The sequence below is a fragment of the Artemia sp. Qi Xiang Cuo genome, chromosome 17 (genome assembly GCF_049724085.1).
Source record: "Artemia sp. Qi Xiang Cuo chromosome 17, ASM4972408v1, whole genome shotgun sequence".
Lineage (NCBI taxonomy): Eukaryota > Metazoa > Arthropoda > Branchiopoda > Anostraca > Artemiidae > Artemia > Artemia sp. Qi Xiang Cuo.
Genome location: NC_142810.1, coordinates 24,099,882 through 24,116,599, shown reverse-complemented (window position 1 = coordinate 24,116,599; position 16,718 = coordinate 24,099,882). Strand labels below are relative to the sequence as shown.

The following is a 16,718-nucleotide window of genomic DNA, read 5'->3' as shown; positions in this document are numbered from 1 at the left end:
CCCCCCTCCCCCAATAAAAATGGTAGAGCTACGGGCCTGGAGGTATATGCCCCCCTCAAAATTTGATACTATCACCCTTCCCATAAAAACCTTATGTCTTAACAATGGGCAACTTACAGATTTCGCAATGCGCCAATTTGAAATAATTCAATGCGCAATCACTTAAAAAAAGCGCTTGGAAACATGCTGGAACTCTGACAATTATTGCTTTTTTGTATTATATTTAATTAATTATGCATCTAATCCTGATCTAATTATTAAATGCATAACGCATGTTGAAAATCTCCAATGTCAATATCTTAAGGATAATTATGTAAATAAAAGATGAAAAACTGTTATGACCTGAAATCAACAAGCTGTCTGTTTGGAATATATTGCTAAAAAGTATTTTTGATTTGTTATTTTGTATAGCTTAAGAGTTTTCAAACATATTATTTCTCTTATTAATCTAATTAGTATGCAGGAGTGTATCCTTGTGTTTATTTTAAGAAAAATCCTTACACGGGTGCCAACTCATGAATTTGAAGTGAGAGAAAGATTTTTAATTGTTTGCAAAAGCTGAGGAGGAGGGACAGGAAACATCCTCTGATACTTTATCCATAACTATTCATCTAATTCTGGAGTTTTTTTTTCTCATTTAGGACTACTGTATTATGCAAACTGCCCTGAAAAGTATTTCTTTTGTAATTTCCAGACAATCTTTTTTTCTCGTATTACTTCAAAAGCTGATTTGCGAAGTTTAATTTGCTGAAATAGGCTTTTCTGAGCCAGGTTTCTCAGGTCTTTGCAGGTGTTTCGTTGTACAGAGCATGTGCCCCCCCCCCCACCCCATTGGAAGATTCCCACCCGTCAAAATTCCTCTCAGAAAATATCCTTCGTACATTTTCTCTCTCGAAAATCCCCTCAATAGAAAACTTCCCCACACACAAAATTGAGCAGCCACAGAGAAAGTATAAAATAGGTATCCCAAAACGTCGATTAGATGCTAGAGGGGCATCAAAGGGACCAGACATCGAAAAAAGTTTTAGGGCAGAGCTGGTTGATCTCCAATCACTTTCGTCGAAAGTCCTTCGACCAAGAGGGATTAAATATCAATTTCTAACTTCATCCCCCCTCCCATTCCTTATAGCTAATTATGTGTTTACCTGAAGGCTAAACGAGAGAGACGATGTTATGGGATTAAAATGCACCGTATGAGGCACTGCCTCATACGGTGCCCCCCCCCTTCTCAAAAGTGTATACGACCACCCTTACCATAAATACCTTGTATCTAAGCAACGCGCAAGATGCATAGCTTACAGCCCTTACCTCGGGAGTTATCACCCGAAGGCATGGTTATTTAACCTCTCGACTATTTTGAACACATCCTTACCCTATATCTTAGCTCCTCCTGTACCTCCAGAGGCACACAGGGTGTCCGTTAACAGCCCGAAAATTAGCTGCGGCGGAGATGTCCTCCCACTCTGGGATTAAGGATGCATGAAGGGCTCTCCTGTCCCGCTCATATGTCCTGCGAAGCGTGTTTTTGGGCCTTCCTCATCGACGCGTGATGTCTGGTTGCCACTGGAGAAGCAAATTCTCAAGTTGCTGGAAACAAGGTTTTATAACACCTGTCCCTAAAAAATGCGCCAGTCTGACTTTCGCCAACATTCGCCCCATTACGCTCACTTCTGTTTTTTCCAAACTTTATGAAGGTTTCCTTTGTGACTGGCTTAAGGATAAAATTTGTCCGCGTATTAACACCCGGCATTTTGGTAACTTAAAGGAAACTTCCACCACCCATTACCTTGTGCACTTAATGCATACCATCGTAAGTAACCTTGATAAACCAAAAGTCTGGCTGAACCTTGTCTTAGTTGATTTCCAAAAAGCTTTTGACCTGGTTGACCACACCACCTTAATTCGTTCACTACTGGTTAACTTTAAAATTGATCCTCTGTTAGTAAATATTGTTATATCGTTTCTTTCAAATAGATTCCAAGTTGTTAAGTACAAAAATATTTTCTCTAACCCCCTCCCTATATATTGTGGAATTCCTCAAGGAACCTTATTGGGACCACTTTTATTTCTAGTCATGATTAACGATATTGGTAAGGACTTCCCCAAAGGTGGAAATACGTGGATGACATGACGATTTTCGAAGAATGTCATAGGAATATTAAAACTGACCCACTTGAAGTTCTAACCCATATTGTGGATGAAGCTGAGAACCTAAATATGAAAGCAACTTCCTCTAAGTCAAGTATAATTAAAAAACATTTCTTGAAATCTAGTTCCGCCTTTATTGAAATTATCCCCCCTAATATTTTTGTATCTTCATTTAAATTATTTGGGATTACAATTTCCTCTAATTTAAAGTGGGATATCCACGTGAAAGATATTGTCCATAGAGCTAATGCGTCCATGTCTCTCCTTAAGCTCTTGAATAAATTTAACATCCCCCCATCCCATTCTTTAAGGATTTATACTTCCTTTGTCCGCCCGCATCTTAAATATGCTTGTCCAGTTTGGCATCCTGGCATCTCCCGTGATGAATCAGATAAAATTGAATCTATTCAAAAAAGAGCCCTAAGAATAATTTTTAAAGAAACTTTGGTACCATATTCACTCCTTCTAAAAAAGGCCAAGCTGGAAACTCTTGAGCAAAGGAGAGAAACGCTGTGCCTCCGTTTTGCAAAAAATGCAATAATAAACCCTCGCACAGAAAACATTTTCCCCAAAAGACACTCCCCATCCAGACACTGCCTGCCACGTACTGTTTCTGAACCCATCCCTTTCTTGTCCCCCATCCATTGTTTAACTTCAGATATAAAAAAAACCTTTGTCCTCTTCACTAATGATCAAATAAACCACTAGTTTTTTTTTTTTTTTTTTTTTTTTTTTTGTTTTTTTTTTTATACTGGTGATACCCATGCTGGTGTCTGTTTGGCTCTTCCATTCCCTCCCCTTTTTATATACTCTCTTTTAAATCTTTTTAACATTATTTTTATCTCAATTTTTTGGGGGTTTTGTTTTAATTTGTGCCTTTTTAACTTTCTTACATTTGACACTTTTTTTTTTTAGACTAATGAATGGCTTTGCCTTTCTGATATTGTTGTTTTTGGCATTGTTTAGCCAGTTTTTTAGTTGTTGTGCTATTTCTTATGTGCTATGTGCTATTGTCTTTTTTTATTATATGACCCCGAAATGCGAATTCGGCCCTTCGGGGCTTGTGATAGTCATTTTTTGAAATGAACATCTTATCTTATCTAAATTCGGTAGTCTCGATCCTGGCATACAGATAACATGGCCAAGATAGCACCATCATCGTTGCCTGACTACATCAGCGACATCAGGCTGGTTTGTGTAGTGGCGAATTTCCAAGTTTGTTATCCTATCCTTCCAGTTAATGTTCAGGATTCGTCGAAGACAGTTGTTTTCACATGCAGTGAGTCTTTTTTCCTGCTCAGCTGTGAGTTTTAAACATTCCATCGCGTACGTCAAAAGAACATTGCTTCTGAAAAGGCGAAGTTTTAGTTGGAGTGAGTACTTCGCTGATCTCCAGACTGGTCGGAGTCATTGAAATGCCGAGCTTGCCAAGGCTATTCGTGTTCTCAGCTCTTTTTTGGAATCGCCACTAAACGAGACGGTACTACCAAGATATCGAAAGTCGGTGACTTGCTCTATGCTCTCAGTCCCCAACTGGATATTCATCGGTGAGTTAGTGGTTGACATCGCTTTGCTTTTGGGGGCGTTGATATGTAACCCAAACTGCTCAGCTCTTTCCACTAACTTTCATAAAAAGTCTTGAAGTTTGGTTTTGTCTTTCTCCACCAATCCAACATCGTCTGCAAAGTCGAGATCTTGGACTATTCTGCCTGCAATTTTGATCCGGTATCCATCAATTTTCCTGAATATGTAGTCCACTATGAGAATAAAGAGGAATGGAGACAATACGCATCCTTGTTTGACACTTGTCATCACTTTGAAATATCTTGTATTTCCTTCGGAGGTTCTCACGCAGTATTCCGTGTCTCCGTACATCACTATGATAAGGCGAACCAGCTTTTTAGGAATACCGTAGAAGATCAGGATCCTCCACAGTATTGGGCGGTCTATTGAGTCAAACGCTTTTTCAAAGTAGACGAACAATATATATAGACGTTGTCTCCACTCGTTTGATTCTTCAAGCATGGTGCGCAGTGTGAATATCAGATCGGCGCAAGATCTTTTTGGTGGGTAACCATGATGCTCCTCGTGTAAATGCGGGTCTAATGCAGCTTGAAGTCTTGTCAGGATGATTATACAGAAGAGTTTTCCGGGTATCGAGAGGAGGTTGATGCCTCTGTAATTGCTACAGACTGTCGCGTCTCCTTTTTTGAACAATTTAATAATGGTTCCTGCTCTCCAGTCTTTGGGAACTTTTTCTTTTTGCCAGAGGAGGGAAAAGAAGACTAGCCACACCGAAAGAGACCTGCGAATCGATGACTGGACCATTTCTGAAGATATACGGTTACTACCCGGAGATTTTCTATTCTTCACCTTATTCGATGCTGAAAGGATCTTATTATATCTGGTGGAACAGAAGGGGACGGGCGTTTGAGAGGACTTTCGGAGTAATTCACCCATCTATTTTTCCGGTCATTTGGATCGGTTAGCAGTCATCCGTTTTCCTCTTTTACTGGTCTATCTTGCACGTTGGTCTTCCCAACAATTTCTTTAGTTAGGCGGTAAACAGCTCTCGTGTCACCACGGTTCAGCCATTCATTCTTTCTCATTGAGATGCTGTCGCTTGTCTGATCTAGCACTTTTCTTCAATTCTCAGTCCGCTACTTTGTAAACTATGTCTTTCAGGACATCAGCAGAGGGATCATTATTGAACGTGCTCTGTTTTATTTTCTTGCGGTCTTCGACCAAAACCCATGTCTTCTGGGATATCCACTGTTCTTTTACTGACTTTTTAAAGCCAGCCAAGAACTTCTTCAGCACTTTCTGTGTAGTTCTGTTGTATAGTCGTCCAAGGTTTTTCCACGTCTTTTAGTATATCAGCAAGTGCCTTGAATCTGTTTGAGAGTTTAATGCTGAATTGTCCCCTAATATCCTTGTCTCTGAGCTTCTCCACGTTGTAATTTCTTGGTAATTTTGTTGGTTGTCGAGATCTGTTGGAGCGGAGTTTCAACTTGAGTGTTGCTTCAAAAAGTTCATGGTCCGACCCAACGTCCACACTTATGTAACTCCTCACCTTTTTTCAGATTAGTTCTCCAACGTTGTCGGATCAGAAAGTGGTCAAACTGATTTCTGACAGTTTTGTTTGGGGACGCCCATGTATACCGATTTAGATCGAATGCTTTTGGGGAAAACCGTTAAACCTTTGCAGGGAGAAGAGTTACTTCATTCTAGTCAACCAGAATATGATACCAAACATAAATAAATGACACCAGCTATAAATATAACTTGGTACGAAATACAAGACTGTATCCTATTTATGATGTTTTGGAGTTCAAAGTCAATCGTACCAAGTACAAGTAAGTCCAAGTACTATGGATCTGTGCAAATGGTTTGACCTTGACTATCGAACTATTTCCAGAACTATTGAGCATTTTTTGGAGGGGATGGGCGCGACCTAAAAGTCTTTTAGAAGACGAAGCTAAAAATTCCAGCCTAAAGAACAGCATGGAAATTATAAATTAAAAATGAATCAACAAGCATTAAAAAAGTCTTTCAGGTCCACTGATATTGGAATTAATGCTGGTGGATAAAAAGTAGCATGGGATTTTTAGCGACCGTTTATCCAACAAATAAATCTAAAGTACCTCTATTAAAAAAAGAACACTATATAGTGATTTTGATGTTTATTAGAAAGGAATATCTTATATGATCTAAGACTACCCTGAACGTAAACTTTGGAATCCATGAATTTAGGGGCACCAATTGCCTCCTAAGTTTTTGAATTTTTTGTATTTTCTCTATACAAAAGGGTAAAAAAATTACCCCCTTCTGCCCCTATATTTGACAAAGTACCACTTTTTTGTAATCTTTAAATTATCAAAGTCCCCCCTCCCGGTGTTTTCGTGTATTGGGGCAATTTGTATGATTGTTTTATACGATGCACAATTCCAAAAGACCTCAACTTAAAAAAAAAGGAAAAACGGTGGATAATTTCATTCATTACAAATAAAAATCTCATTTGACATTTTAAAATCCCTTTCTGTAAACTTTTAACTCCATGGGCTCAAAGTTTTCAAATAGCCTTCTCCCTAAATTAAAAACAAGCAAAATAAAATAAATTCCTTCCCCTTGTATTAAGAAACATAAGTAACCTTTTTTTTTGCATCTTCATCATTGAAAATCTTCCCTTCCCCTACATTTCTGTGAGTCTGCGCCGCTCTAAGGACTTTATGTTATACGATAACACACTCTAGTTCGTATGTAGAGTGTGTTATCTAGTTCGATAACACACTCTAGGTATGTATACACCTGCATACGAACTAGAGTGTGTTCTTAAGACAAATACTTCATCGATAATATGCATTATGCGCTTATCTATTAGATCAAGATGAAAGGAGTAACTCGGGTTCAGAAGGGGATTGAATGAAGGCAAATTTTTTTTTCAACTGAAAGTAAGGAGCAGCATCAAAACTTAAAACAAATATAAATTATTAAGTATATTGGGGGGGGGGGGGGGTTACTTCTTCCTCAATACCTCACTCTTCACGCTAAAGTATTTTAGTACTTCAAAAAAAGTTCCTATCGTTCTAATGAAATGGCCCTTGTATTTCAGGAATCGTTTTTAAGGAATTAGGACTAAGGAATTGGTTTCTTAAGGAATTAAGAAAACTTTTGAAAACAGAGCGAATAATTGAGGAGAGCAATTCCTCCTCTTATAAGTAATAATTTCTGCTCGTCAAGGCCGTACCCAGGATTTTTTTTGGAGGGGGGTTTACTAAAAAAAAATTCGGGGGGACACAAAAACCCTCAAAAATGCATAAATTTGTTTGTATCCATTTTTGTTACGTTTTTACGAGTCAGACAAAAATTTTGGAGGGGGGTTCAAACCGGGTAACCCCCCCCCCCCTGGATACAGCTCTGCTGCTCGTTTTTAAGTTTTGGTGATGCTCATTACTTTCGGTTGGAAAAACTTGTTTTTTTTATTTCAAATCTGATTGTTTTTCAAAGATAGTATAATAGTTTCGTCTCGTTTTATGTTTTGGTGCTGCTCATTAACTCAGTTGAAAAAAACTTGTTTTTTATTTCAAATTTGAGTTTGAATTTTGTCCCAATTCTTTAAGATTGACTCCTGAAACACAATGGTCGTTTTGATGAGATCAACAGGAAGCTTTTTAAACAGTATTTAAAAAAAATTAGCGTAAAGAGTAAGGTGTTGAAGTGGAGGATGGGGCAATAATTTTTGGTTTTCCTTGTTATAATGTTTTTTCTTGTAAAAAAGAAAATAGTTAAAATATATTTTGCTTTCAGTAAAGCAAAAATGACACCATGGTCTTTAAAAGCTTAGGGGGTGGTAACCCTATTCCTTTTTTTGGTAATTTTTGTTTGTTATAAGCTTGCTTGAATGTTCATTTTAATTTCTCTCGGTTTTAGGACTCACTTATTCATCTCAATTAGTATCTGTTATCTTTATGTTTGAAGTTATTATTCCTTTTAATTTCTGTTTGTCCTGGATTAGATTTATTTATTGATAGCACTTTATGATCGTTGACACAAACATCTAGCGTGATTATTCATTTTAATTGTTGTTCGCTTTAGAATTCATTGTTATCCTACTTTTTAATTAAACGAAACACACTCAAGAATTACTATTAGGTTAGATCTTAGAAAACCGGTTTCCTAGCCACAAAAACAAATGCCAGGTGCCAGAATGCACTGGATTTGTATAATTTGGGCTATAAATTTGTACGTTTGGGGGGGGGGGGGCAAGGTTAGGTTATGTTAAGGGCTCTGTCCAAATACTTTACACCAACCCACTCCTAACGTGCAAATATATAGCTTAAATTATATTATTATATAAACTAAAGGTTATATGAAAGTTATATTTCACTGGGATTAACCTAACTTCACTTCTTGACAGTGTTCCGTTTAAATAACAAGTACCGAATTCATTTATTGATCATTGTTGTAAACAAGGTCGTATCCAGGGGTTTTGGGGGTTTGAACTCCCTCCCGAAATGCTTGTTTGACTCTTAGAAACTTAAAAAAACAAATTTCAGCCAAATGAGGGGGGGGGGGTGTGTGAAGATATATATTTATATTTAATCCCTGTTGATTTCTGGGAATATTTCTGGTCATCACTTTGAAATAATTATGAAAGTAAAGAGCAAAGTTAAACCCCAAAAATAGCAGAATTTATTCGGTACTTGGGCATTTCTAAAAAGTCAAGTTTGGTTAATGCTAATGAAATAAAATAAAATTAATATATAATAGTTTATAAACAAATTTGGGCTACATATTTGCACATCAGGGGTGGAGGAGGGGTTGGGGTAAAGCATTGCGTATATTAAATACGTAACCTAACCTAGGTACCTTCACCCCCCCCGCAACCCCCAAAAACAACAGTTTAAATATAGTCCCCAGAGTGAGAAACCCCTGAATACTTGTTTGTGCAACACGGGTACAAACAAGGGATGCCTCGGGTTTTTGTGACTGGTTTCCTTGGAACTGCCTTTATCATGCCCAAGTATCATTTATTTCTTATAAGAGGGGACTGCCTCTTCCTCATCCCCTTCCCCCCTCGTGGCCATAAAAACATCGGAGGATGCTCATTCGAACGAAAATTGAAAGTTTTGTCTTTTTTTATGAGTCAGAATTACTTGGAGACCCTGTTTTGAAATTGTTTTTGATATCTGGTCGTTTTTTTTTTCTTAAGACATGGACATTTTCAAAATATAAGGATTATCTTTCACGAGTTGACTGACACTTGCCCTTAGGGAGTGAAACACGTGCTTTGTAATCTTGACGAGATGTGTAGTTGACGGAAGAACGGTTCGTGCTGTTAAGGGAGTACCACCAAGCGTTGGAAACTTTAAAAGATCAAATTCAGATACTTTATACCAGACGTATTTCCTTGACCCCTGATCGAGTAGAAAGTTCTCTGAGTTTGTTCCTTTTTAGTCCTTTTTTATAAGTCAAATGTGATTGAATACAAACCAGTCCGTGTGCTAAAACTGTTTTTGATATCTGGTCATAAACATTATCTACGTTGGGGAAAATTATATTCTCAGTTTCTAGACTGGTGACTTAAATTAGCCATTCTTCATGTTTCAGAAAATGCTATATGCATTTTCCCCATCTCCCGTAACATAAAAACGACAAAATTGTAGAAATTTGGTTATTTTAATGGCTAAAAATTCCTACAATTTAGGTGCCTATATTGTACTTTCTCTGTGGCTGCTCAATTTTGTATGTGGGGGAGTTTCTCGTGGATGATTAGGGGAATTTTCTGGGAGGATTTTTTCAGGGTAATTTTGCAAAGAGAAACTTCCGCGGATGGGGAGGGGAATTTTCCTTGGATCAAAATTTGTTGGTTGGGTGGGGGGGAAGGGGGACGCAGACTCTTTCAAACCAGACATTAACGATAGCCAGAGAAATATAGCTCAGAAAAGCCCACTTTAGCGAACCAAACATCGTAAATCAGCTCTTTAAGTAATCTTAGGACAATGGTTATCTGGGAAATCTAAGAGAAATACTTCCCGGAGGAGTATACATAATATATAATTCTTTAACGGGTACCTGGAAAAACAGAAGTTTTGAAAAGCCCACCAAAAGATCAGTATTGGAGTTATGCTTTTGATATAAGTCAATAAGTCTTTTAAAAACTCCAAAATTGGAATTAAAACTAATATATCGAAATATCAGACCTTATATTTGCTTCTCTTCTTCAGCTTTTACAAAAATCTAAGTCTTTCTTTCTTCTTCATTTTTTTTTTTTAGGAACCAGTCACTTGTGACTGGCACCAAAATCCTTGGGCAAAAAATCCTTACCCTGGTGACCAGTGTAAAGATATCATGTTAAAAGCAAAAGGATACACTTATACACACTAAATAGATAATAAGAAAAATAATCCGTTCGAAAACATTTACGCCAAACAAAATAACAAATCCAAAAATTTTTCATAGTAATAGCCGACGCCGAAGCTCTCACCTATTTTCATAGGTCGGCCGACGCTCCCAATTTAATAATTCACAAATGACCTGCACAATTTTGCTAATAAAGTATTCTATTTTCATTATATTTTATTGTCACGAAACTTCTCGATTATGTTTTATATAATATACAAGTACCATTTCAACACAGACATCTTATCTCAGGTCATACCAGTTGGTCATCTTTTATTTACATAATTATTCTTAAGACATTGACTTAATGAGATAATAACATGCATCTCACTTAACATATACTTATATATCTAATTATTATATACTTAATAATTAGATCAATCTTAAATGCATAATTAGTTGTATGACATATAAAGAAGTAACAATTGTAATAATTCAGCAGTCATAATTCAGTAGTGCAAGTATATCTTAATAATAAAAGTTAGTTCTATTATTGATTGAAATGGGGAGCATTAATTTGGAGCTATTGGTAAGTTTCTGAATTTAAAAGCAAAGTAAATGACAGAAAAAATACCCTGTCGGCTTACGTATATATTTTGTAAATATATTCGACTCTCCAAGGCCGTATCCAGGGGTGGGGCTACCCGGTTTGAACCGCCCCCCCCCCCGAAATGTTTGTTTGACTCGTAAAAATGTAACAAAAATGGACATAAACAAATTTTTTATGCGTTTATTGAGTTTTTTTGTGTAACCCCCCCCCCCAACAAAAATCCTGGATGCGCTTCTGCGCCTCTCACACCTAGTTTGGCTTTTGGCGCTTAAAAATGCACCCTTGTATTGTATCTCCACTCAGTAAGATGGGTAGACAAATCGGTATCGAAACTCGTTCGTCCCCTATTTTGTGGAAGCATTACATAAATTTTACTGATTTGATATAAGTCCCACCCCCATCAGGAGCTTCAATTAGACCAAATATAGAGGGAGGGCCAAGAACTATTTTTCATCTAGGATAATTTTGAGGTTTTTGAACTTTGTCCAATGAAGTAACTAAGAAAAGTTGCTTTTTAAGTACTTCTATAAAAGCTTCCTATTGTCTTAATTAAACGGCCCTTGTGTTTCGGCAGTCGTTCTTAAAGAATTAGGACATAATTCAAACTTTAGCGAAAAGAGCAAGGTGTCGAGGAGTGGGCAATCCTCTTCATATACGTAATAATATCTGTTCGTTTTAAGTTTTAATGTTGCTCCTTACTTGCAGTTGAAAAAACTTGTTTATTTTATTTAATTAACGAAAGAACCAACAATAATTTTTCTTTAGTATGCATTAGATCTGGTTTGGTTTATTAGAATATAGACTAATTGTAAATTAGATCTTATTCCCGGGATAGGTTCTAGTATAAATAAAGAAACTCTAGGGATTTAATTTGCCCCGGACAATTATCCCTAACAACTCCACGTGTAAAATTGAGACGGGAAAGAGAAATCAAGACATTTGAAAAGAATTTTGTATAGGAATTCTGGTAAATTCCGCCAAGTATAATTTCTCCTGACAAGTTCACCTAAACATTAATACATTAAACACTTACGGTTCCTTTATGACAACACTAGTATTGCCCCCGACTTAAAAAGGTGATTAGAGCTTTCAATTTCCCTTCTAATAGACATTCGGAATTATCCAGGGGAAATCTAGCGGGAATTTGTTTTCCTTAGGTGATTTTTTTCGGGGCGGGGGAAACACTTTTACCCTTTTTAAGAGTAACCAAAAACCTAAAAACATTTGTTTAGTTAAAAATTCTATTCATTAGAATATCTATAAAAAATGCAAAGTTTTGGATTTATTTTTCCGAGAAGGATGATGATGCAGGCGCGGGGATTGGCTGAGGATATAAAATTAGAAACAATTACAAGCTGATAGAAAAAAAATAATCTTTTACGAGGGGGATTGATCATTGAAAAAAACAAACAAAAAAAAACAGTGGCATGTGGCACACGTAGCGTGGCAAAACTGTGCAAAAGCGGTGCGGAATGTGCTGAGAACAACAGCACAAATATGACTCTTCAATGCATTTGTTGTTTTGAAAAGGGTGCACCATCTCATGCCAGCTACAAAAAAAAAACTATTCTAGCTATTTTATTAGCCTTTAACTTTGCTTGAAGGAGAGGTAAGGGATAAATAATTCAATCTCGATGCATTAATAACATTATTTTGATTTTTTTTTCTATTTAAGGGTATCACTTATATGAATACTCCTTTTGTTTCACAGGAGACAGAGAAGGGACCGACAAAATTCCAAAGCATAACAAAAATGAGGAAAGTGAAAAAAATGGGAGAAGGAAAAGAAGAGTAGATAACAAAACTGAACACAGTTTTCGAAAATTATTCCAAAGGTATCAAAAACTGAAAAGCGAAAAAAAGAAATTATCACATACATTAAGAAACTCATCAGCAGAGCAACAGAAGCTGAAAGCGGAAATAGCTCAGCTTAAATTAAAGCGGTCAGACCTAAAGGAAGAGCATGAAAACCTAAAACAGAAACTGGACCCGAAAGAGGATGAAACGACATCTTCAAAATCACCGGAGATCGTCACTTTAAACCAAGAGTTGTCAGCGTTTAAAGCTCTTAGCATAGTGTTAAAAGAAGAGCTAGATAGACTGGATGAACAGAATGAAAAATTGAAAGCAAACATTACAACCATTAATAACAAATATATTTGGGCTTATAACCTTTTAGAAAGTCGCAATGCTGAACTTCGGTATGAATGTGAGCGGCGGAAACTAGGTGAAATGTGTGCTTATTATGGTATAAAGGCTTTGCGTGATATGACCGAAGAGATGGCGAAAATGAAAGAGGATCTGACAAGAACCAGGCATAATCTCAAACTAATGACTCTGAGATGGGATATGGATATAGCAGAAATATGGGACAACAAAAGTCATCAAAATATCCATTCAGAAATAGCATTGGCAACCGTGGAATCAATCGTTTCTACCGAAGATAGCTTCTTTGGTGCTTCTCCATCTTCTTCAGAAGGTAAAAGCTTTTTTTGTTTTATTCATGTATTTTAATTGCTTCATATAACAATTATTAATATCTATGCTGATTCCCCCAGATTCACTAAAATGATATCCCCCCCATTAAAAAATCTACTTAAGTAGTTGAATAATAGCTAGCTTGAAATTGAATTTACAAAAAAAAATCCAAGTTTTTTTTCAAAAAGTAGCATTAAAGCTTAAGACGAACAGAGATTATTCTGCATATTAGGGAAATTACCCTCTCCTCAATGCTTCTCTCTAGCGTGGAAGTTTTTTAGTACTTAGTTTTTTGTTAGCATGGAAAATATCTGTATACTTCCCAAAAACAAGTACTATACCGTACGCAAACAATAAAAAAATCTCAGAACTTCCATCCCTCTGCCCAGGAACTGTTGGTGGTTCAATTCAAGAACTTGGTGGTTCAATTCAAGAACTTGGTGGTTCAATTTCAAGAACTTTACATGATCAGAATCGATATAAACATTAAATTCTTTTGTTTTCTATTGTTATCACAACTCTTTTTTTAGAGTTTCGGTTACTATTGAGCTGAGTCGACCCTTACAATTCGTTAACATGAACTGTTTGATGAACTTCTAATACATAGAATCACCATGAGAAACTAATTCTATTGATATGGCTATTTTATCAAACACAAATTTTTAGAATTTTTGGTTACTCTTATAATGACTCGCTCCTTACTCACAGTTTGTTACCAGACTATTTGACAAGCTTATTGACAAAGTTTTTATGCAAAGCATAAAAATACAATTATATTTCAAAGTTGAAAATTTCATCCTAGAATTAAAAGTCACAGAAAGGAGCTTCAAACTGTCAAAGTTACATTTATGATGCGTGAAAATCTAGAAATCCAATTGGGAAGCCCAGTCCACAGAAGCTGTGTGTGGTCATGTTATCCTTAAAGACGTAGTTATTGGATCTTTCAACTATGTTGAAAAAAGCTAATATATATTATATTAGCTCAATGTTATATTCATACTTACGCAGGAATTTGTTTCGGGGAGGGCCCAAATCCCTTATTCTGTGAGAAGTATCAGAAAATTAAAAAAAAGAACGTGAAATTTCGGGGGGAGGGGGGGGGTCCGGAGCCTCCCCCCTTCATAAGTGCCAGGTTATATTAGATCAAAATAAAATTTTGATCACACGATGTTTGGGAAAAGGGCATGGGAGGGGCACTAGAACATTTAATGTTCGTTGAAAATAGCCCTCTCCTGATATTCTTGGACAATTAGTTAGATAGTTCATCCCTGAAAAAAAAAAATGAATTAATACCCATCTGTGATCTTTGGTCAGGCGAAAAATCCACATTTTTGTAGACGGTAACTTGAAACATCTACTATAGGGTTCTTTGAAACCCCATTCTTCAATTCTTTTGATGCATTTAGTGTTATCAAAACTTTGTTTTTAGGAGTTTCGGTTACTATTTAGCCGAGTCATTCCATACTTACAGTTTGTTATTACGAATTTTTTTATCAACAAAAATTATTAACATTGAAGAATAAAGTGACTTATGTTTATTTTTACAGGTTCGATAAACTGGAGTCAAGAGTCTGGTTCCTTAGTGCCTTGGCTGGGGCAGTGTTGACAGGTCAATAACAAAATGCTGACGCACATATTTAGCCATTGACAAGAACATACATTGTTTAGAAATTTCACTTATATTATGCATATATACTAGGAAATATATATTTCTGTTTACAATATTTTTACTAGAAAAAATATATATATCTACTTAAAATATGTGCATTCATCTTCATCTATTGTTAAGGCTCAACATATTGTGTGACTATGCATACTGATTTGGAGTTTAATCCAGGGGCTTCAAATGGAGATTTCTGCCTTTTTAGTATTTTCATTGAAAAAAAAAACGAAGAATAAATTGCTCACTTTCAATTTTTCAACTGAAAGTTAAGAGTAACATTAAACCTCAAAATGAACAGCAACTATTCTGTATATGAAGAGTTTGTCCCCTCTTCAATAGCTTGCTCTTCATGTTAAAGTTGTTTAACACTTTTAAAAAAGCCTTTTATTCAAATTGAACAGCTCCAGTGTTTCAGGAGTCGCTCTTAAGAAATTGGGACAAACAGTCAAACTTTAGTGTAGAGAAATATGTACTGAGAAGGAGTTAACCCCTTCACATACAGAATAATTTCTATTCGTCTAAAAACTTTTTGTTATATATAATTTCTGATTGTTTACTACAAGTAATGCCGGTAAATTAGACTTCATTTTCATAAGAAACTGCCTCCCCTGACAGTAAACTCCTCCGTTGAAAGTTCCTCCAACGTAGGAAAAAAATCTTTCCCGTAAAATCCCCTTCGGACAATTCCGTCGTCACTGAAAAATATTACACGTAACTAGCAGCTGTTTTCCCTGGGGCTGTGATTGGTCAAATTATCCCTAAAGGGATAGTTATTGAATCTTTCAACTATGTTGAAAAAAATGGCTATCTCAAAATTTTGATCGAACGATCTCTAAGAAAAAAAGGGGCGTGGGAGGCCTCCAATCTTTTTGTTTCCTTTAAAAGCGCACTAGAACTTTTGATTCCCAATCAAATGAGTCCTCTCCCGATCTTCTAGAATCATTAGTTCAATACAGTCACCCCTGGGTAAAAAAATAAAAAAACACGCATTTTTTTATCTTTCTGACAAGAAAAAATGCAAATTACAAATTTTAGTCTATAGGAGCTTAAAACATCGACAGTACAGTTTTCAGATAAGCTGAATCTGATGTTGAGATTTTTCATCAAGATTCTTAACTTTTTGAGTGTGTTTCCCCTTACTTGAAAATCCAGCAAATTTTCTGAGGCTCGTAGTTTTTGATTGGTAACACTAAACTTGATTAATCTTATTTATTCTGTCAAATCTTTTGATGTATCTATTGATACATAATTTCCATTTTTAGAGTTTCGGTTACTATTAAGCCACGTCACTCCTTGCTTACAGTTCGTTACTACGGACTGTTTGATATATTCCTTTTGCATAATTCATGCTTTTGTGATGATTTATTGCATTTGACTAATTACTCCTTCCATCCTGATCTAATTAAGTGCAGTGCATAATTGTTAATTAAGTTAAGTGCATAATGTATGTAAACAATATCATTAAGTAATGGTCTTCAGAATAATGGTGCAATTTGTGGATAGGAGCTTGAGACCTCTACAGTAAGGTTCTCTGACATGCTGACTCTAATGGGGTATTTTTATTAAGATTACTTACCTCTTTGGGGGTGGTTAGTCCTTTTTCGAATATCAGACAAATTTTCTCACAATCGTGGCGTTTGATGGATAACATCAATTATATACACTTGTAATGAACATAAAAAGCTATTTCTTTTGATGTATTAGTTATTATTGAAATTCGTTTTTTAGAATTTCGTTTAATATTATACCTAAATCCCCCTTTTACAGTTCGTTATTTGATAGACCTAAGATGGCTCCGGGAGGAAAAACAAGTTATTTTGACATGGTATTTTTGCTGTGTATTATGAATTATATTGCTGATTTCACTGTTATTTCCAACACAAAACCCAATGCCTGTAACAACTACATTTTACTAGCACACAAGCTACTATTTCACAAGCCCTCTGTTTTAAGACTCCATGGATTTATTTTAATATT

The 16,718-nt window shown here is 36.0% G+C and overlaps 1 protein-coding gene across 1 annotated transcript; it reads left to right on the top strand.

Annotated features, from left to right (window-relative positions):
* The first annotated feature begins 5,410 nt into the window (after nt 1-5,410).
* LOC148942031 (uncharacterized) lies at nt 5,411-14,744 on the top strand. The gene is made up of 3 exons (XM_089103209.1): nt 5,411-5,504; nt 12,276-13,079; nt 14,626-14,744. Exons 1-3 carry the CDS (start codon nt 5,411-5,413, stop codon nt 14,682-14,684), a joined length of 957 nt encoding a protein of 318 aa, XP_088959335.1. The 3' UTR covers nt 14,685-14,744.
* Nucleotides 14,745-16,718: the final 1,974 nt, after the last annotated feature.

Bases quoted from the DNA above. Each gene is read 5' to 3' on its own strand.
- LOC148942031 (XM_089103209.1), top strand. From the start codon at position 5,411: ATGACACCAGCTATAAATATAACTTGGTACGAAATACAAGACTGTATC. The intron at 5,505-12,275 runs GTAAGTCCAAGT...TTTCTATTTAAG, and splicing joins GTCAATCGTACCAAGTACAA to GGTATCACTTATATGAATAC. The intron at 13,080-14,625 runs GTAAAAGCTTTT...TTATTTTTACAG, and splicing joins TTCTCCATCTTCTTCAGAAG to GTTCGATAAACTGGAGTCAA.